At 47.3% G+C, this 21,425-nt stretch overlaps 2 protein-coding genes across 3 annotated transcripts in view; one reads left to right on the top strand and one right to left on the bottom strand.

The window, feature by feature from the left end:
- The window catches only part of Slc22a3 (solute carrier family 22 member 3), an 81,804-nt gene extending 71,567 nt beyond the window's left edge, over positions 1-10,237 (top strand). The window contains exons 8-11 of the mRNA XM_005321468.4: positions 1,142-1,250; positions 2,185-2,297; positions 5,438-5,537; positions 8,433-10,237. Coding sequence (XP_005321525.3) covers positions 1,142-1,250; positions 2,185-2,297; positions 5,438-5,537; positions 8,433-8,469 — 359 coding nt within the window. The 3' untranslated portion in view covers positions 8,470-10,237. The remainder of the gene's footprint in view (positions 1-1,141; positions 1,251-2,184; positions 2,298-5,437; positions 5,538-8,432) is intronic.
- Positions 10,238-11,058: 821 nt separating this feature from the next.
- The window catches only part of Plg (plasminogen), a 33,432-nt gene continuing 23,065 nt past the window's right edge, over positions 11,059-21,425 (bottom strand). For both annotated transcript variants that reach the window (XM_078018794.1, XM_005321426.5), the window contains 6 exons: positions 19,149-19,272; positions 17,656-17,730; positions 17,099-17,239; positions 16,227-16,333; positions 12,048-12,193; positions 11,059-11,448 (listed from right to left, as the gene is read on the bottom strand). In XM_078018794.1, coding sequence (XP_077874920.1) covers positions 11,287-11,448; positions 12,048-12,193; positions 16,227-16,333; positions 17,099-17,239; positions 17,656-17,730; positions 19,149-19,272 — 755 coding nt within the window. In that variant the 3' untranslated portion in view covers positions 11,059-11,286. The remainder of the gene's footprint in view (positions 11,449-12,047; positions 12,194-16,226; positions 16,334-17,098; positions 17,240-17,655; positions 17,731-19,148; positions 19,273-21,425) is intronic.

The following is a 21,425-nucleotide window of genomic DNA, read 5'->3' as shown; positions in this document are numbered from 1 at the left end:
AGGAAGTGCTCCTCAGGCCGTTTGCAGTTAAATTGCAGTAAAGACGCAATCTGGACTCTCAGCCCGTGTTTTTCCTCTGCTTGCCCTCCTGGAAATGGTTTTACTGAGAGAGTTTTAGCATTTGTTTGTTTATTTGGTTGAATAGTCTCTGGAAAGAACGCACACAACTCTACTGAGCTTGAGCCTCTTGTTTCATTCCCCTCATCCACGACTACTTCTCTACTAAAACTAAACTACGGTGACGGTGACGGCTCCATGTTCAAAGACGCTGGGAGCCCCGCTTGGCTTTGGAGAGCAGCAGCTCTGGTCTTGATGGTGCAGTCACAGATCCTCATATCATGGCCTCTAGGAAAGGGAAACGTGAATTGCACAACTCTTAAGAAATTTAGACCACAGATGTTTCAGGATTAAAACGATGAATTCCTCTGCCCTTAAAACTAAAGAAAGAAAATGTTTAATAGAGAATGTTTAGCATTTCCCAAATTTTCTGGGGAGGAAGAGGGAGTTTCTTCACATAGCTACAGCAACCTCAAATGGTCCATTTTAAAATGGGTGAACCCACTGGCTTGTAAGAATGTAGATCCTCCTGGATGATTTCTTGGAGGAAGTAGCATGATTGGGGATGAGGATGACAATGAATGGCCTGTGCCTTAGGGATGACACTCAGCTTAGATGTCCCCTTCCCAAGATCCCAATCCTCAAAGCCTTGCTACTCTCTAAAACCAAGGTAGTTCGAGAGAAATTTTCCTGGTTTGTTCAGAGAGAGCACAGGCGAGTGAGCACCTGACTGTGATAATGTTTTCAAGGGCACAGTGAGACTGCCTTCCAGACCAAAGGACAGGGGGCTCCTGCTCTCTAAGAGGACACTACAAGGAACATTGGTTCCATGTAGTAACCACTTGACAAGTGGCTCTAGAATTGTATTTCTATAATCTAACCCTGCTCAGAACGGCATCTCTAACACCAAAATACTAGCTACCATCCTAGTTGTTGTTATAAAATTTGTCTGCAGTATTAGAAGATTTTACTATTTGTGCTTAAATTAGCAAAGACTTAGGCAGGGGGACATTAAGCCAATGCCTCTGTCATTCTGTCCAATGTTCATGAATCAGACCCCTAACTCCATGTTCTGTGCTTGCAGGGACGGCATGGTTGAGGACCACCGTGGCTACCCTGGGACGACTAGGGATAACGATGGCCTTTGAAATAGTTTATTTGGTGAATTCAGAATTGTACCCAACAACATTACGGTAATTCCAACACATGTGTCCTATTTCTCCTAATTAACTGCAGCCAAATGTTCCTTTAGCCTGGTGCTCTGTCGGCTGGGATGAGCTCATCCAGCAAAGAGATAAGCTTTGAGTTCCATCTGCTTTCTGTATTGCTACCTGCCACCTGTGTAATAGACCTCTTCCTCCTTAAAATGACCTTATCCACAGCTATGGGCACAGCTGGAACCGCTTGGTGCCCTTTCTTTGAAGGCAGGCTCAGCCTGCCCTTGCGGCACCGCCCTGTGCCCAGGCTGTGGTGTCTCCTCTGAGCTCAATGCAAGCCTTGCTCCTGTGAGCAGCTGGTTATTGAAGGACATCCAATGGCGCACATGGTGTCGGGCAAACTGGCCTCCTTGGCTGGAGAAATATCCCAATGGGCACATCTTGCAGTCAAGCAAGGGTACCAAGGTGGCCCGTGTGTCACGGAGCAGGCCAGCTAGTGAGCTGCTGATGAATGAAGGTCACTCCACCAACACTGCAGCTTCCTCACGACCCTCGCTGGGAAGCAGTCAGCAAGGAAAGGGCTGGAGTGCAAGAGAATAGCTATTTTCAGAGTTAAAAACGGTAGAAATGGAAAGTGTGGCCACGATTTCTCTGCTATTTAATATGTCTGAATATTATAATATCTTGATTTTTTTAAAAATTTGAATGCTGGGGGCTGGGGATGTGGCTCAAGCGGTAGCACGCTCGCCTAGCATGCGTGCGGCCCGGGTTCGATCCCCAGCAGCACCGCATACCAACAATGATGTTGTGTCCGCCGAGAATTAAGAAAAAATAAATAAATGTTAAAATTCTCTCTCTCTCTCTCTGTGCCCCCCTCTCTCTCACTCTCTCTTTAAAAAAAAAAAAAAAAAAAAAAAAAAAAAAAAAAAATTTGAATGCTTTTCACTTAAAACCACTTTTCATTCTGCAGAAACTTTGGGGTTTCGCTCTGTTCGGGTTTGTGTGATTTTGGGGGAATCATAGCCCCTTTTCTGCTCTTCCGACTGGCAGCCGTGTGGCTGGAGCTACCTCTGATCATCTTCGGTAAGGACTCTGTTACGTGGTGCCCCAAAGGGCTTCGTCCGTCTGTGTTCTTTGTATTAACAGAAGCTGCAGTGGCCACGAGGTTTGATGTGGATGACATCTGGTAATCCTAATATAATAATAAAATGTGAAATCCTAAATGCTTTTAGTTTACTTTATATTGAAGAGTGGAGGTAAACAGAGATCCTGTCAGCCTTCTTCTTTAGTTCTGAGTTAAAATTAAATACTGCAAAACTCTTTTATGATTTATGATTTAAAAATCAGCCTGAAGATTAATTATGTGTTTTTAAACGTCTGACATCTGTCAATGTCACATCTTATTTGGCTATGATCTAAAAAGGCTGTTCTGAAAGAGCAGGGGACACAGACCTCCTCCACATACACTGTAACCTCCTCCACGTCCCTCAAGTCCACGCCTCCTTCCCAGTCCTCATGGATCGTGTGCACCCACCCAGCCCTGTCTGGGGAGGGACCTCAGGCCTCGGGAAGGGTTTCTCCAGGGCTGTTCCATCTGTCCTGCCGGACCTCACGCCTCTCTCTGTGCTCTGCAGCAGTCAGGACACAGGATGGCCCTTTCTTACCCTGCCCTTCCTCCATCTCCACTTCCTTACTCTAGGGAGGGAATGTTGCTCATTTGTTGCTCAATACAGAAAGTGAGTTCCTGAGACACACATTCTCTCATGCAAAACTCCCCTGACAGACAACCAGCTTCTGACCACATGGTACCAATGAGCTTAATACAAGATCATTTCAAATTATTTAATGGGATTTGATAATCAAATTCAGGGTTAATTCTGTGGCCATCATGAAAGAGCAAAGAGGGCACCATTGTCCCACAAGGTCAGAGTGGTCTGGGAGACGACTCAGCCCAGTCTTCTGAGACTACAGCCCAGCCTGCAGACCAGAGCTGCCCCAGCTGGCACCGGGGCTGGGGGTAGGCCCTTCCCCCCAGAGCTGGCTGGGGAGAAGCCAAGTTTCTAAAAATCCGAACAGTCGAGCCTGATAAATGTTGAAATCCCCGGAGAAGCACACCACAGGGATGCTGGCCTTTGGAGTAGACCAGAGAAAGCTGGGAGGACGGAAGTCATGTCCAGGCTGTGGTCTGGAGAAGAAACGACACATGTGGGCTGTGCTCCAGGCCACGGGGAGGCCCAGGGCAAGAGGAAGACGGTGTCCTTGAGCCCCAGCAGGTTAAAGGATGGAGTCCAGAGTGTGCCTTGGGGCCTGAAGGGAATTGTCACCAGGGGAAGACAGGTCACAGAATGTCTCCTCAGACGCGTGGAGGCTTTGTTCTTTATCCAAACAGCAGTGAGAAGCTACCACAAAGCTTTACATGGGGTGACACAGCTAGATTTGCATTTTGGAGATGGGACTCTGATGGCAGTTGTCAAATGAATTGGAAGGAAACGGTGCCAGTGGAGAGATGATGGAAAGAATGCTGTGGTTTAGGGAGAGACCTTTGTGACCTGGTCTAAGCAGAAGCTGGCAGAGGGAGGGAGAGGAGCAGACGGACGCAGGAAGCACTGCAGGCAGGACAGAGGACAGGGACAACAGAGCAGTGGTATGGCAGCCCACACCCCCAGGGGAAACCATAGACCAGAAAGGCACAGAGTCAGTCCGCAGGAGGCCGTGTGACAAGGGGATCCTGAAAGTATCCAAGTCAAAATGTTGAGAACCCAGGACACCTGGTGTCAGCAAGCCCAGAAGAGACGTGTGGACTGGGGAGGGGGATTTGGGAGCATCTGAGCACAGATCACCAGTGAGGCTGGGGGAGTGACTGGGAACTAGGACACCCGAGATGGGGAGGGGTGTGGGAGGAGAGGAGGAGAAACAGGCAAGCGGGGAAGGTGGGAATCTCGCAGGGTGGGTACGAGAAAGATCCACCAATAAGGCCCAGAAGCAGCCCCACTCGATCTGGGGAAGGAGGCAATTGGGGACCTGGCTGGAGCAGGGCCAGGAAGGGCCCAGGGCAGAACCCAGATTGAACGGTGTGAGCTGCAGTCTGAGAAGCGAGGTATGTTGGAACTGGCTCCTGATGGCTCAGCAGGGCCACACGTGATGTCTTCAAGAATTACACGAGCCAATCTTTAAACACAGCCGTCATTTAAAAACATAGTAGGTAAGATACATTAAACACGGGGATAATAAATACGCAACAGCTCCTGACTCATTTTCCTGTGTGTGTTCTGAGGGTCACTGACAAGGACCATTTCTTTGTGCTGGAAATACCACAGAATGGGGGTTACTGTCCACTGCCTCCCAATGCTGCGTTCAGGGAGGGCATGCTGGCAGCTGGAAATAGCCACGGTGAGGGCATTTACACCATGGAAATGGGCACAGCTACGAGCCAGGGCTCTGTTTTCCAGAGCTGGTTGTTAAACATTCGCCAGCACACCACTGGGATATGAGGAAGTGGAGGAAACAGGAGAAGGTGATGTTTCAAGAATTTGGGCTCCAAAGGGCAGAGAAGGGAGGATGGCCACGGGGAAGTTGAGACAGCTCTTGGAAGGTGAGGGTTCGAGCGCATTCCAATGCTCCCACCAATAGGTCGAAGGTGCTGGAGTGAGTACCCTGGTTAGTCAGCAAGAAGTCAGAACAGGGGCCTTGCCATCGGGCAGAGGCAGGGCCGAGTCTTAGAGTGTCACGCGATGGAGTCGGAGGGGATGCTATTAAGCTGTGGCCTCAGGAGCGGGTGGAGGCATCCCTGTCTGGTGGCTGTTTCCTGTGGAGCAGAGAAGCCCCATAGTCAGGCACCACACCAGGGCGCTCGGTCAGCCACCCACACCGCGTAGGAAGGAAGTCCCGTAGGATTGTATCTCCTGGTGACATCGCCATCTTAGTCGACCCAAGTACATGCCATGGCACTGGCACAGCAGTGAGGTCACCTGAAGACACTCCCCAGGACCCGGCCCTGTTGTCAAATGACACGTAACTGTGGTCGTTAGATGACGGATGGACAGGTGCCTTCTGGGGATGCAGGGAGCCAAGTGCCCCCAGGGCTGGGGGAAGGTGGAGAGTCGCTGAAGCCCGGGGAGCTGCAGGGCAGCAGAGTGCTGCTGTTGTCAGGTGCCACTGAAGATCAGTGAGTGTGGCAGGTGCATCACCTGTGTCCCCAGTGGTAACGCCTCTCTCTTCCACAGGTGTCCTGGCGTCGGTCTGTGGTGGCCTCGTGATGCTTTTGCCTGAAACCAAGGGCATTGCCTTGCCAGAGACAGTGGACGATGTGGAGAGACTTGGCAGGTATGGTTCAAAATTCAAAACCTCTCAAACAAAAACAGCATGTTATTTTTTTATGTTTATTTAAATTTTTGGTAGTGTGGGTTGAACCCAGGGGTGCTTTACCACTGAGCCACACCCCCAACATTTTTTATTTTCTATTTTGATTCGGGGTCACCATGAGTTGCTTAGGACCTCACTAAGTTTCGGAGTCTGGCCTTAAATTTACGATCCTCCTGCCTCAGCCTCCTGAGTTGTGGGATTATAGGCATGCACCACCATGTCCTGTTTAAAAACAGAATTTGAAACCATGGGGGAAAAGAAGTGAGGTCTGTCTGTATGGAGTGACATAGGAAGCTTCTCAGGGTTCACACAAAGTGAAGCATGCACAATGTTACAGTTTTGTTTAGAAACTAAACCTATATAGCAATTCCTCCTATAGCTATATGGGAAGAGAGATGACAGATATAAAACAGATTGATAAGTAAATGATAGGCAAATAGAAATAGATAGACAATATAGATGATAGATACACAAGCAAATGGATAGGTGGGTAAAAATAGACACATAGGTGATTGACAAATTATTGATAGATAACATGGATAATAAAGACACATAGATGATAGATACATAAATAGATACATGGATAGATGGATAGACATAGAGAGGAGTGAGAAAGAAAGAGAGACTGAGTTTTGGAGTGGGTTATTTAAATAGTATTCAGGTTATACATTGATTAATATCCAACCAATGTATAAATTTGAGGAATAATATAAAAAATTCACATTATACAAATTCTCATTCTCTCTTAAATTTTTCATCATAAAAAGGTAGAAAATGTGGATATAATAATGTGTAGTGAAAATGTAAAACAATAATTTATAATTTAACCCTCAAGGATGGAAGTGGGCTGGGAAGACATGTGGGACAGAGGACAGTCTTTTATCACATCTGTAGTGTTAGGTTTTGTTTTGGTTTTTCCCCCTTTAGAACATATGGTCTGGTATTATAGGTGTAATTTTTAAAAAATGATTAACAACTAACTTAAAAAATTAAAAAATCAATCTTAATGACCCAGAAATTAAGTGTATAGACCTTTAAATTTTTACGAAATGTATCAACAATATTTATTTAAAAGACTGAGTTTTAGGGCTGGGGATATAGCTCAGCTGGTAGAGTGCTTGCCTTGTATGCACAAGGCCCTGGGTTCTAGCCCCAGCACCACGCACACACACACACACACACACACACACAGACCGACTCCTTTTCATGGGGCACAGCTGCCCTCCCTGGGGGCAGGCGACCCTGCCAGGGTCTGGGGAGCAGAGACCTTGCCTGGCACAGCCAACCCGTCGTGCTATTTTGTAAACTGAGATCCATGAACCTCCCCAGAACTTCGGGTGGTGGAGACCAAATCGTAGCCACATTCCATTGGCTGCCTGCTGACAGGACAGGCCAATCAGAAGGAAGGGGCGTTTCTGACAGGACAGGCCAATCAGAAGGAAGGGGCGTTTCTGACAGGACAGGCCAATCAGAAGGAAGGGGCGTTTCTGACAGGACAGGCCAATCAGAAGGAAGGGGCGTTTCCCTCCAAGGAACCATCAGGTGCCTGCGCTGCCTGGGAGGCCGTTGTGCCTCTCCTTCCCCGGGACAGTACCGCCTGAAGTTAGGGGTGGGAGGGAGTTGGTCCTTGTGACACCATCATTTTGTAAAACAAAATTAAGTTAACAAAAGAAATGGGTTTAAAGTATTAAGACCCCAGAAGTCCTCCGGAGCCTTCTAAGACCCTAGGTTTGTATCAGGGTGTGGGGACTGGGTCAGGAGCCAGGCTCCAGTGCTGTCACCCCAGCCACAACCATGCTAGAAGACCAGGAAAAAAGAGAATGTCCAAGGAGGTCAACATGAAGAAGGGGACAGTAGTGAGGAAGGAAATGGGCTTCCCTTACAAGACGAGCTCACAGTGGAAGAGGAAGTTCTCCTGGTCCATGTGCTCCCCACTCCCACGGGGATTATGGGTCAAAGGTGAGGCTGTTGGTGGCCTGTGTGGGTCCTTGAGGTCTCCCGGTCTCCAGCACGCAGTGGGTGGATGCCTTCTTCATCAGATTCACTGCCTCACTCGTGACCCTCGATGCCAATATTCCAACAAGGGTCCGGCATTCTCCTTGTGGTCCTGCCGCACTGGCTGGACCTGTTTAAATAGAGCAATGTGCTCTGCTTAATTCAGGGGTTTTCTAACTCATCAGGAAAAAATACAGAGGGAGTCATCTGAGATCAGGATGCTTCAACGACAGCAGTCATATTGAAATTAGATTACTGGGAGAGATGGGAAAACTACTGTCCAATATTTTTGTTTGATAACTGATATATAAACATGAAGAATTATATCAACAAAAAATTTTGAGTTACACATTCTTTTTAATTTTTTATGTTTGTAATTTTTTATAAGAAGCTAGGTGAATGAATTATATCTAGTCCCGACCCTTGAAAAGCAATCTATTGGAAGTATGATTTGCAGTCCTATAAATTAAGCACATAGATTATGGCCTGTAATTATTTACTCTGGAACAAGACCACTTAGCACCAAATGACAGAAACCTGTTAGCATGCTCCCTTCTAAAGCTGCAGCGAATTATTCTACCATTTCTGCTGCTTTTGTTCACATCAACAGCTCACTTCCAAGCCCTGCTGTGAGGTAGAAATTCACAAGGAAGCTACAGGCTATAATGCTAATGAACCACTCTGTAGGGTCCAAAAGCAGACCAAAAATCTCTTTTGTAACCTTTGAGTCAGGTTGTTAGGAGGTTCTCCTCATGAGAGGCTTTGATGAAAGCTATGCTCGTGAGTGCTCTGTGTAGTCTTCCACGAGGACTGTATCTTTTCTCCGTTGTTTCATAAGTTCATATTCTATCAATATCACAGGAAAAAGAAGACCCAGGTTTCCAGTGCTCACCTTTGAGGGCCCTGCAAAGCCTGCAGGAAGGAGCTGTCAGAAGACCACCCTCCTGGAGACTCGGAGCCTCTAGAGATGCACCTGCGTGTTCAGCTCCTGGTGCGGCACGATCCAGTGTACTGGGTGCCATATGAATATGTTCAAACTATCCGAAGTATTTTTATATGATGTTGGATGAGTTAGGGTTTATCATGCTTTCAAAGTTTCTGGAAACATGTACTATGTGGCCCATTTAGCCAAGAGCTGCTAGGTACACAGTACTTTTTGTTTTTTATTTTTTTTTCCTGATGTTGGAGCAGCGGTCCCTGACTCTTACTGTTGAAGAGAAACAAGAGAAGCCTCTACCACGGATTCTTATAATAGCTCCATCAAAAATTGAGGATGAGCTGGACATGGAGGTACTTGTCTGCAATCCCAACAACTTGGGAGGCTGAGGCAGGAGGATCACACATTCAAGGCCAGCCTCAGCAACTTAGTGAGATTCTGTCTCCAAATAAAATTAGAAAATAGGGCTGGGGACATAGCTCAGAGGTAAAGCACCCCTGGGTTAAATCCCTAGTACCACACACCAAATACAGTCTGTGCAAACCAAGGATCTAGGAAAGTTGTACAGAAATGTGTTCGTGAAATCCCACGAAGGGATGTAGCACCAAACTGAGTGTTCTGAGAGCAGGGAGGAGGAGGATGTGGGGATCCTCTCGACGAAGAGACTAGACTGAGGACTCGGGCCACACGGGGCCCAGCCTGCGCCGTCTCTGTTCGCTGACGTTCCGGAAGCCATCCCAGAGTGGACAGGAGGGCATGGACAGGTCAGCCGTCCCTCCTGTCCACCTCCTCTGCAGCATCTAAGGTTCCAGGCACAGTTAGGCCTCATTCCATAATAAGAACAGATCCTCTGGACAATTTGGGGTTTGGCTCTATTATTTATAAAATCAGGTTTGGGTTCTGAGATCATTCAGGATATTTTTGGTCCTCCTTTAGTAGAACCTGGAGCCACAGATTTGTTCTTTATTCAACAAAACCCGTGGGTTATGAGTCCCGGGGTCTTAGGGTTCTAAAAGTGAGGAGATACGTATGTTGCACCTGTGGGTTCAGTTGTGACGGGGCCTGTGGTAGAGGGCGGAACCCACAGACAGTCCTCCTTTCACCTTGGCACTCTGGGCTTGTCCCAGGGAAAGCTTACGTTTTCATTAAAGGAAAGGTCATGCTAAAAAGAATTAGCAGCAGCTTTTTATAAATGACTTTATACTTATTAATAAGGGATTTGAACTTTCTTTTCTGTTATCCAGACTTTTGAAACCAGGAACTTAAAAAAGAAATATAGTGTTCTGCTTTGTGTGCTCCATCTGTTATACTTTCGGAGTCAATATCTATCATATGCCAGATTTCTTTAAGGAGAAACTTTGTGTGCACGGGTAAAGTGGGTACCAAAGGGAAACCTTGCCAATGAAGAAGAACATTTCTCTGTGTGGACATACACACGTGTGATAGCACGTAAGATGTGTGTGCTAATTCCAGAATAAACTCCTTAATCCTTAAAGCACAATCAGAATTGAATACGAACGCTCACACTCAACCATGATGTCACCACAGCCTTATGAGAACGTGATAATGCATTCACCCCGCGCTCATGGACATTTGTGCTTTTAATTTTTTTTTTGGCACCTCTTTGCTGTAAGATGGCTGTTGCTTTTTGATACCATCACCACCTAGTTGTATCTGGAGGTGATATTTTTGTTTGGCAACAATAAAAAATTTTAAATTGTTTCAAGAATCCATCCTTTCTCTTCCTTTGGAACACGTGTCGCTGTAAAACACTGAAAACATAAAAAGCACATGCCAACCCGTGCTAATCAGTGATGGAAAACAAGCAGCCCGCCTTCAACACGGGTTTCTTGTTCCTTTATAAGATCTTGACACCATCCCTACAATTAGATGTGACCCAGAGAAACATGCAGACTCTTGGCTGGTCTTGTATTACTCTCCCATTGCCCAGATCACACCATGATACATAGCTCTCTGCATCCCCTGGGCTGGGCCAGAGTCGAGTCATCAATAACAGATTTCATTGCTGGGAATAGAACCTGTTCTCCTGATTCCCCATACAAGGGGCAGCTGTGAGAACATTCAGCCCAATGCCGGAGGAGAGACATTAAAAGATAGCATCAGACACTAGAAAGGCAATATGTCAATCAATGGAAGGGTAACTGATGTGAAACAGCAATCTGTATATGGGGTAAAGTTGGGAGTTCATAACCCACTTGAGTCAAACTGTGAAAGATGATGTATTAAGAACTGTGTAATGTTTTGAACGACCAACAATAAAAAAAAAAAAAAAAAAAAAGATAGCATCAGACCAGTGTTAGTGGATGGGGTCAGTGTGTGAGGGACTTCCTCAGACTTCTCGGCTCCCTTCTCTGCGATCCTACAGGCCTCTTACTCCTGTAAGCAATGGTTCCTTATGAAAACAAGCTAACTCACTGTATTTGTTCATTTGAAATTGGTAAGAAGAATGTAGAACATGAAAATATCGAAACTCAAAAAAAGAAAATATCGAAAATCTCCACCCCACCCCTGAAAAAAAACAACTCAAAACAAAGTAAGTACAGAGTTTATTTTCAACAAATGGCATAGCTGTGTTGCCTTATTATTACAGAATCCAATAGGTCCATGAAAAATTTATTTAGTACAAAAGGGGCTGAGGGTCGGCAGCAGCTGTGTACAGCATCTCGGTTTGATTACTGTCGATTATTTCTGAGCACTCTGAATTCCTCACCCATGTTCCAGCTTCTAGGTAAGTGGATGCTTCTCTCTATCTCCCATTCAGTTATTCCTCATTATTCCTTCAATCCAATTCACGAACCTTGAGACTCGGACATAGACGCCTGGCTTATTGGGACGAGCGCACCCAAGGCCCCAAGAAGTGACTCCTTGCAAAATGTATTTGTCCTTCTCGAAGCAAACCAGAGGCCCTCCACTGTCCCCCTAGATGGAGGGAGGGAAAAATCCATATGAAGATTAAACTTCCCTTCTTTGATTATGGGATGCCACCTTCTGCCATCAGTATGTAAGTTTCCCCAGGATTTGAAGTCAGGAAGAAACTTATTGACATATCCTTTGAACATCCGAAGCATTTAAGTACTTAACGAATCCTGTTCAGCAAAACCACCCTGTTCCATTTTCCCTGGGAAATGATCCCTGTGGATGCTGCTGCCTGGAGGCTTCTTGAGGCCCAGCCAGCCTGAGCACAGTGGTCAAGTGGTACAACTGGTCTCTGGCCTGGACCCTCCCCCCCTTCCCTCCCCCAGACCCCGTCCACCAGCCCAGCTCAGGGAGGCCTGTGGCCTGTGGCAGCTGCGGTACTGAACACACACCCTGACTGTCCTTCTGGAACTCGAGGCCTGAGAAATTATCCCAGATGTTCTACCTACATCCAGAGTCTGAGCAGAGGGTTTCTCGACAACATGGAGACTGGCACTTGGGTTGCGATTCCTTCTTGACTTTGCCACTTTGTGACTGCAATGTCTAAGGGGCTGAGACAGGCCAGCCCAAGACCAGCTTGGGTCTCTGTAACCCTTTCTTACCTGGCAGCTATCCGTGCCGCCGTCCAAATGCCCAGCACACAGCTCTGTTGGTTTGACTCTGCCGTTCAGATACTCATAGCGATTGCACACCTTATTCTCGATCACAGGCAGATGGGCCTCCTTGAGAAAACCAGCACCAGAGGTCCCTGTGTTTAAAGAGTAGAGAAACCGTTACTGGACCCAGCACATACTCAGGAGGAGACTTCAGAACGTCAGAGCAGCCGCGAAGAGTCTCTTGTCTGTGTGGCTGTGTGCTGTGAGTATTCATATTATAATATTATTAAAATATTATAACTTTAAAAACTGATAGCTAATATAATAGGTGGCAGTTGTCCTGATTCACTTTCTAATCCACATTTCTTTAACAGTTAGGGAGAGGGAACATTCTCCTATACATTTGTTTTACTAGTTGCATTTCTTCTTTTGGTGAAAACTGATATTTTTTCTTTGCCAAATTGAATAGAGCATTTGCAGAATTGCCAAAGGAAATAAATACTGCTTTCCCAGATGGACCCACCCAGGGACATCTCAGTGTTTTCACAGATAATACAGTTTCCAATTTTGCAAGCCCAGCTTTCGCCGAAGTTTTGCAACATATCTTTGCTTTGCTGGCACGGGACAGCCCAGAAATGACGTACTATCTCTTCCCCAAAGACTGTGACTGAACTTAGATGGTCGATGTGGGTTCAGTGAGTCTGGAGATCACAGGAGCCCTCAAGAGGCCTGTCCCAGGGTCCGGCTGGAAAGCCCAGCCCAGCCTTGGCTGGCAGAGCTGCCTTGGAGGAGGGGCCTGCCTAGGAAGAAAGCTGTGGGCAGGGAGCAGGGCTGGAACTGAGTAGCTCAGTGCAGACCTCCTTCTCAAACCATTTGGCCAAAGGTTAAGCTATCCAAGGGTCACTGCTGTCCCATCTGCTTTCTGAGCAAGACAGATGTCCTAAAGCCAGTGAACGGTCCTTGGCAGTGTGACGGGAGGTTGATGGGTCTGTGAGGAAGCGCTGCCTCCCTGTGGCCAAAGTGGAGAAGGCACTTCTGGGGGCTGGGAAGCTGTGGGTAATGGGGGACAGAAACCCTTGTGGATCTGTGGGGAGGGGGCAAGGAGGAAAGCCAGCCGAGATCCCTGAAGGCACCCCGGATGGCAGGTTGGAGGTTGGCCTGGGAGAGCCGCTTGGCCTCAAGGCTTCCTTTGCTTTGGAATATTGAAGCCAGAGAAAGTCTGGAGATGTGAGAGGAGAGGAGCATTTTGATCTCACACTGAGAACATGAGTTAATCTGAAGTATCTGGGCTTAAGTTTTGTCATGGGACGACTCCTGGGGAGTGACTTCTGAGATTCATATTCTCAATAGATGTGTGTCAGGACCAGGAGAGACAGGAAGCCCAGTGCAGGGTGGCAGTCAGAAGTATGTGGATGGAGAAGGGGGGCAGAAGAAACGGTGAATAGACTTGGGAGTCAGGCAGACTGGTCTCTCTCAGGGCTCAACCACCCACAGCTTATGTGATGTCCATTGGTAGTGATGATGGTGGCAGTGATGCTGTTGGTGGTGATGGTGATGGTGATGGCAATGGTGATGGTGATGGTGATAGTAATGATGGTAGTGATGATGATGGTGATAATGATGCTGATGGTGATGGTGATGGTGATGGCAATGGTGATGGTGATGATGGTGATGGTGGTGATGGTGATAGTAATGATGGTGGTGATGATGATGGTGATGGTGGTGATGGTGGTGATGATGATGGTGATAATGATGGTGATGGTGATGATGATGGTGATGGTGGTGATGATGATGGTGATGGTGATAGTAATGATGGTGGTGATGATGATGGTGATAATGATGCTGATGCTGATGGTGATGGTGATGGCAATGGTGATGGTGATGATGGTGATGGTGGTGATGATGATGGTGATAATGATGTTGATGGTGCTGTTGATGGCAGTGATGATGATGGTGATGGTGATAGTAATGATGGTGGTGATGCTGATGGTGATGGTGATGGCAATGGTGATGGTGGTGATGATGATGGTGATAATGATGCTGATGGTGATGGTGATGGCAATGGTGATGGTGGTGATGGTGATGGTGATGGTGATGATGGTGATGATGGTGATGATGATGGTGATAATGATGGTGATGATGGTGATGGTGATGGCAATGGTGATGGTGATGATGAGGTAATGGTGATGGTGGTGTTGATGATGATGATGGCAGTGATGGTGATAATGATGGTGGTGGTAGTGGTTGCTGAGGTTGATGCTGATTGTGGTGCTAATGGTGATGGTGCATAATCTTAGTACTCAGGATAAACTTACAGGGTAGTACAGATCATGAAACTGAGGCCTAAAGATGTCAAATAACTGCCTGACGTCACATGGAAGATGGTAGAGCCAGCTCACTCCCAGATCCTCATGAGTTTTAGGTTTGTATTGAATCAGTCAAGATATTGTAGGGGGTTTGTGTTGGTTTTCTGGCTTGGATCAGCTTTGCAGCCTACATTCCTTAATGCTGTTGAGGGATCTACCTTTTGCCCCTGCCGGTCACAAGTGGGTCCTGCCTTCAGCTCCAGGCTGGACAGTCCTGGACAATCCTGGACAGAAGTGGGCACAGAAATCAAGCCTGAGCTTTCAAAGCTGGGCAGACTGTTGCTTGAGCTGTGGGGAAAGTGGCCTCCCTTCCTCCCTGGCAGAGCCAGAGGCAGCACAGTATCCATAGCACAAGGGAGTCACCTGTGTGCCCAGAATGGCACCTGGAAGGAAAGGGCCGAGGCCTGGGACTTCACAGGAGCCACCCTTCTTCAGCTTACTATTAATCCTTGTTTTTATTTTCTTAATACAATTTGAGCTGGATTTTCTGTCACTTGTAATAAAGAGCCCTGTTGGATACAAACCCCATGTCATTGACGAGAGCCGCCCCTCACGCAGGGCTGAGCCTGAACGTGCCCTTTCTCGCTGCTTCTCCCACTGCAGCCCTGCAGCCGGTTTGTGGCCTAGGACCCCATCAAGGAGTGGGCACTTTCTCACCTGCAGCTGGTGGGTGGGAGCCAGGGTTCCAGGTCAGGGCTCACCCCAGGGAGCAGGCTCTCTGCTGTGCCATCCTGTACCTTCTCTGAGCCTCAGATCCCTTACTTGTAGAACAGGAACCATGGTGTCTAACTCACAGGAGTTTAGAACATTTAACTTTTTTGTTTCAGTGCTGGGACTGCACCCAGGGCCTTGTGCGTCCGAGGCGCGCCAGCCCTGCCTTGAAATTTTTTTAATGCAAAACACCTGGGTACACCTGATGCCCCCAAGATGGACACTTCATTCTCCACTTTCGCTTTCCTTGGCCTCAATGCCTCCCACTCAGAAGTGCAGAGGGAGAAGTGAGAGGTCAGGAGATGAGGTTTCAAAAACAGTAGGAAAGCACGGGAAAGGGGAAACCAAGTTTGAAATGAACTAGACTGGGTGTTTGTTGGTTTTCACCCTCTTCTTTTTGAAATCCACAAAAAATCTTTCTTCAAATTAACTTCTCTCCAGCTCCTGCAAAGCCAGTGCTCACACCGACCCTTGTGAGAAAGTGAGGCAGGGACCCTCAAGCAGTGCTGGTGTTCCCACAGCCAGGGTCCACCCTAATGCACACCTTAATATCGGGGTACTTGTAAAGAGAGGAGGCGGTCCCCAGAGTGAAGTACAGGTGCTGGCTGACCCCAGATCCCACAGGAAGGCCCCCTCAGCACATACCTATGCTGACCTGGGCCCCGGGGGCTTTCTCTCCTTCCCATCTGTCACCCTGTCCCTTCCCCCACAGCCCCTCACCTGCGTTAGACACATGGGTATTTGGGAAGAAGACTAGTTCATAACTTTTGTTGTTATTGCTTTACACCAAGTTTTGGAACCCAGTATGGCTAACTTCACGTAAAAAGTGACCCGTACCCTGCATTTGTGGGTGGAGTCATCACCTTCTCCCCTGGGGAAGCAGTGTTCACACTGCAGCCACGGGCTTGGGGACTCCAGGAGACAGTCTGCTTCCTCTTGCCTACATCCCTTGATAACTCATCAGGGAGGCAGTAAGGTAAGGGTTCAGGCAGGAGGGGGCAGGACCCATTCAGGGGTAGGGACGTGTGCAACTTTCTTCAAATGCTCATTTTGTCATGAAGGCTGAGGGTCAAAGCCAATCCGACACCAGACCTGGAATTCGTCTCACCTTGGGTCTCTCCCCAGCCAGTGATGTAGCACTCCGTCCGGTCGGCAACCACATAGTTTGGGGATGGCAGGCAGATGGGGATCACTTTGTCAGTGATGGTGGCAGGTCTGTGAAAGAGAAACACCCAAAGGTGCGCGTGGTCACCCTGCGGGAGCCCCTGCATTCACCTGCTCATCGCCCACCAACGATGCCACCTGCCTGGAAGCTCCAGGGCCCAGAGCTGGTACTTCCTCGCTTCGCCGACTGAAGCTTCTCCTCCTCACATTTGCCTAAAATTTTCTATGATCTAAGCAAATATCACATTTCATTTGAACAGTTTCAGTTTTGTTCGAGAACCTGCTGGGGGCCGTGGCCTCGGGGAGTAGGGATGACAAGCCTCACTCTGCATGTGTCCTGCGCAGAGCTGGAACTTTGCACCAAGTGTGATTTCATATTAATTTGGAGGGCGTCAGCCAGTGGGCGGATCATCTAGATGGAGCAACTCATGAGGCTGCCCACAGCCAGAGCACGTGTGGCCCCAGCAAGTTGCTCTATTTAGGAGCCTCCGTTTCCTTGACAATAAATGTTCCAACATCGTGGTTATGAGAATATAGTAAAATGCTGGACACTGGTGAAAGAGGACTGGAGTCCTAGGGACATTGAAACATTAGAATTCTGATGTTTAGAGCTGATTCTACTTTAGGCTGGCATGTGGCAGTATCAGGGCTGAGTCCAGATTTTCTGATGAAGTTTGATGCTTTTTCCCAAAATCTTGCCTTCCACCACATAGACAGCACCTCCCGACACCCACCCTGCAGCGAGGGCTCATAAAACTCAGGCATGAAACAATGTCCTCACTCTGCTCCAGGCAGGAGCCACAGGTGAGCTCGTACCTGCTCAGCTTCAGCAAGGCGATATCTGCTCTTGTGGGCTCCAGGAAAAGTTTAGCCACTTCTATGTCCTGAACGTGCGGCTCAAGATTCACTTCTCGGTGTGCGCCCAAGATGACCTTGTACGAGGAAGGCCTTGAAGACCTAGAAAAGACAGTGTCATCAGGAGCAAGTTACTGTCCAGCCCCTTCACTGGGTCCCCATCTTTGCCATAAATATCACATTGTCTCCCAAGACCCACAACTACTGGAACTGGTGACTTCTGAGGGATAAGAAATAAAATTCACAATTTTCCTGAACCTGGCAGTTAAGGATTGGGGACCGATGTCGGTCACAGTGAATCCCTCTGCACTGCTGTCAACCCAGGCCCACACAGTCACCTGCACTGGCTCTTTCTAGAGACACTTCTGAACTGTCACACAGTTGCCCTGGCAATTCTGCTGAAGGCTTCTGCATACCCACTCCCCGGCACCAGCATCCCTGCCACAGGCGGGAGGAGGCAGGGAGTGGGGAGGGAGGAAGCCTTCAGGATGGGCCCTTACATCAGTTACCCAACGTACTTCTCCAAGCAGTGAGCAGCAGTCAGCACCCACTCTGGGGATATTAAACTGCCTCCACAGAAGTGCCTTCCAAATCTAGGAGAAGAAGGGGGGAAAAAGACAAGATTTTAGTTCAGAGCTGATGGCTTCTCCTGCTTCTTTGCAAACCAGAAAGACACATTCATGCAATTTTGATAATGTTGCTGTTCCCAAAAGGAAAGGCTACCAGTCCAACATCAAGATGGCGGGAGCTTAGAATCACACTTCAGCCTGGGACTTTCCAGAAGCTTCCATCTACACCTGGAGGCTCCAGGAACAGCCCAGCCATGGGGGACAAAACCAGGGGCTCCCACATTAAGTCTTAGCCTCTTATCCCTGCGGCTCCAACAGCAGCCACCCTCCAGAGAACTTCCCTGGAGGGAGTTTCTTTTTGACAAGACCAATGCCTAATGATGGGTGATGAGTCATTCTTCAGGGCCCTGGTGGTCCCGAAGAGCAGTGACCCGTGGCAGTCTGCTGATTGCACCTGAGGACCTTGACTTTTTGAAGCTGCCCCCTATATCACTTGCCCCCATGTACTGCTTAGGCACATAATAATGGGGTGAACCACTCTGAGCCAAATCGTAATGAAAAGAACACTAAAGGTAAACGTCTGTCCACAGGCACATTAATAAATCGATCAGGAGCTAGGCCACCGCAGCGTGGAAAGAGCAGATTCACAGTGTGTGGAAGGCCAGGGCTCTTCTAGCAAGGATTCACAAACACCAGCTCAGGAAAAGCCACCTCCGCAAGAGAGTGCAAGGGAACGTGACTGCGTGTGTGGATGGCAGTCCCAAGCATGTGGAGGGGTGGCCCTGGGGTCAGCAAAACCACTGAACCCGCCCGTGTGAAGCAAGCAAGACAGGAGACAAGGCTGTGTCCCACCTGTGTTTGACAAGATGTGCCAGGAAGACTGACTTACTATCAAAGCTCATCAACTGAAAAGAGAGCCCTACATTTTGGGGATTTCAGACTATAATTCAGTCACGTATTTGTGAATGGGCGAGCAGTCCCTGCCTCAAATTCAAGACTTGCAAAAATGTGCAAAAGTATTTTTTTTTTAAGTTTGGATGCCTGAAAGGTTGTAGATAATTCTGGTTTTGCCCCCTGCCAAAGGGTCACATCTCTGAAAAAATTCCCTTCTATTCATTTTACCATGAGCCGATGGTATCCATACAAACCCATGAAGAGCGTCTTCAATATTTTTCCAGCAATATCAGAGCTTGATGTAGACAATGGTGTCTAAAGATTTTGACGATGGTATACCCAAGGGTGTTTATTTTTGTTTTGTTTTGTTTTGTTTTAATCCAGTTTGAACCACGTTCAAAGTCAAAAACCCAGAATTTAAAAAAAAAAAAATTGTGTAGCTTTGTTTTCTCCTTAGAAGAATAGAGGCAGGTGTGGATGTCTCAGTGCCACGGGTTTGTCGGGAAGGTTTGAGGGCTCTCGTGAAGGATGGATAAGATTGTCCTTACCTTGTCCTGAGACTGATCTGCCAGGGCCAGGAGTGAGCATTGGCCACACACCCTCCTACCACTCTTCCAGAACACTTCTTGGGCTCCACTTTAGGCTTCCCACAATCAAATGAAGACAAGGACGCTGTGACACAAAGTCAAAATAGTCACATAGTTTAAGAAGAATTCACAGCTGTGGGCCAAGCTCAGAATTCATGGCATAGTAAAGCCCAGGCAGGCGAAGTAGCAGAATCACAGGCAACGTCTGGCACGTCTTTTCCAGGTTTCAAAGGAGGCAGTAGATAACCCAGACCCTCTTCTTTGAAGGAATTACAAGTACTTCCTCATTATGGGGAGTAGGGATAAAATAAACTGGTATAATTCATCATTAGAATGACATCTTTACTGAGAAGACTCAGATTGGTACAAATGGCTATTTGTGTTTGTCCAACTCGAAATTTAGAACACAGAATCATCCCAACTAAGCCAGGTGAGGTTTCCTGAAGACCACAGCAATCACCTCCACTGGAAGACATAAAGGTGTTTTATTTCCTGTGAATTTATGTGTATGTGTGCCCATGCATGTGCACATGTGTGTGTGCATGTGTGTGTGTGTGTGCATGTGTGTGTGCATGTGTGTGCGTGTGTGTGCATGTGCACGTGTGTGTGCATGTGTGTGTGTGCATGTGCGTGTGTGTGTGCATGTGTGTGTGTGTGACGGTGTGTGTGTGCACGTGTGTGTGCATGTGCGTGTGTGTGCGCGCGTGTGTGTGTGTGTGACTGTGTGTGTGTGACCGTCAACAGCAAGGCTAACTATCCTAAGTTGAAATTCTGCCTTCTCTCCGCCAGCTTCTGCACACCTCCTCCAGGGAGCCCCCTTCAACTGCTGTGGGGATGACCTCCACACACCTGCCCTGCTTTCCCTCTCCTTAGACTAGCCTGCAAGGTTCCTGGAGAGAGGGACTGGTGTCCATCTTTGGTTCCCCCATTGATGGGACTGCAAGGTGAAATACTGCCCATCTTAACCAATGAGAGACCCTACTCTCTAGAGAATTTGGAACCTGGGTTTTCCAAAGAACTTTCCAATTGCTGTGATCTGTTCAGAGTCTATATGTGAAGCCCTTTCCAAATAGAAACATGTGATGTAAGGCTACCATCCTCCCTAACAATGAGCTTTATTTATGATAATAGATTACGTGCATAAGCATACTAAAGTAGGTGTATTTTTACATTTGTATTAAACATACATGCACATCCAAAATATAAGTGTTCAAAGAATAACTATGGAGACGATGGTTCCCGGGTCTCACTATTCAAAACAAAACTTAAAGTTTTTATCTATCTTTCCTTATTTGTTGTTTGTACGGCATATGTAGGTAGAGATGAAAGTTATTGAGGTCATTCACCAAACATGTAACTTTAAATGAATATAAGTAAACAAATGGTATTATATTTACAGTGGTCACTCCTTCACCCGGGCCTTGGTGACCTCAAGGACACTGGGCTGCACAGGCCACACTTGGGTTTCCAGAGGCCTTGCTGGGGCTGTGGTTGTGCAGTCTGCGTACTGTTACTTGTTCTAATCACACTTGACCTTTACACAGATCCTTTCAGGAAAGCTGCTTAATGAAGTGCACAAGTTAATCAATGGTATTTTTTCCTTTTAAAGATGTGCTTTTCCTTGTAAATTAAACATAATGTAAAGGTTGGGGGATTTTATGAAAAATGATCATTAGGGAATTTCCCACTTAAATCAACAAAATCTAGAATCTCCCAGGGAATGAGCAATAAAATATTTTTAAGAAAAATGATACAGTTGAAATGGAAAAAATCAAGCCATTTCTCAATCTGAAAAATCCAAATGAAACTACCCAAAAACCACACGTGTGCACACAAAAAGATGCCATTAACCTGGGACCATCACCCTGCACAACACTGACCTGAAGTCCTGGAAGAACTACAGTGTCTGATTTTATTCACTTACTTATTCATTCAGCAAATATGTGTTCAAATACATAGTGCCTGCTACACACCAGGCCTGTCTCTAGGCCCAGGAGACAGAGGAAATAGAGAAGAGGTCTGTCTTCAACCCTTCCATTCTGGAAGGTCAAGGAGTAAGAAGATGACACACTGGAAGTTTCAATTGAGACCCAAAAGATGCTCAGGGGTGTTGAAAGACAAAGCCCCGTGCAGATTTCTAAGGAAACAGCCTCTTCAATGATTCTGGCTTCCTCACCATGTGGAGGTGTAAAAGAACCAGGTTCTCACAGATTGGAGGAAGCTCAAAGAACGGGAAGA

This window comes from Ictidomys tridecemlineatus, chromosome 8, assembly GCF_052094955.1.
Source record: "Ictidomys tridecemlineatus isolate mIctTri1 chromosome 8, mIctTri1.hap1, whole genome shotgun sequence".
Taxonomy (NCBI): Eukaryota; Metazoa; Chordata; class Mammalia; order Rodentia; family Sciuridae; genus Ictidomys; species Ictidomys tridecemlineatus.
Note: the sequence above shows the minus strand (reverse complement) of the source record. Positions and strands in the feature narration are given on the sequence as shown.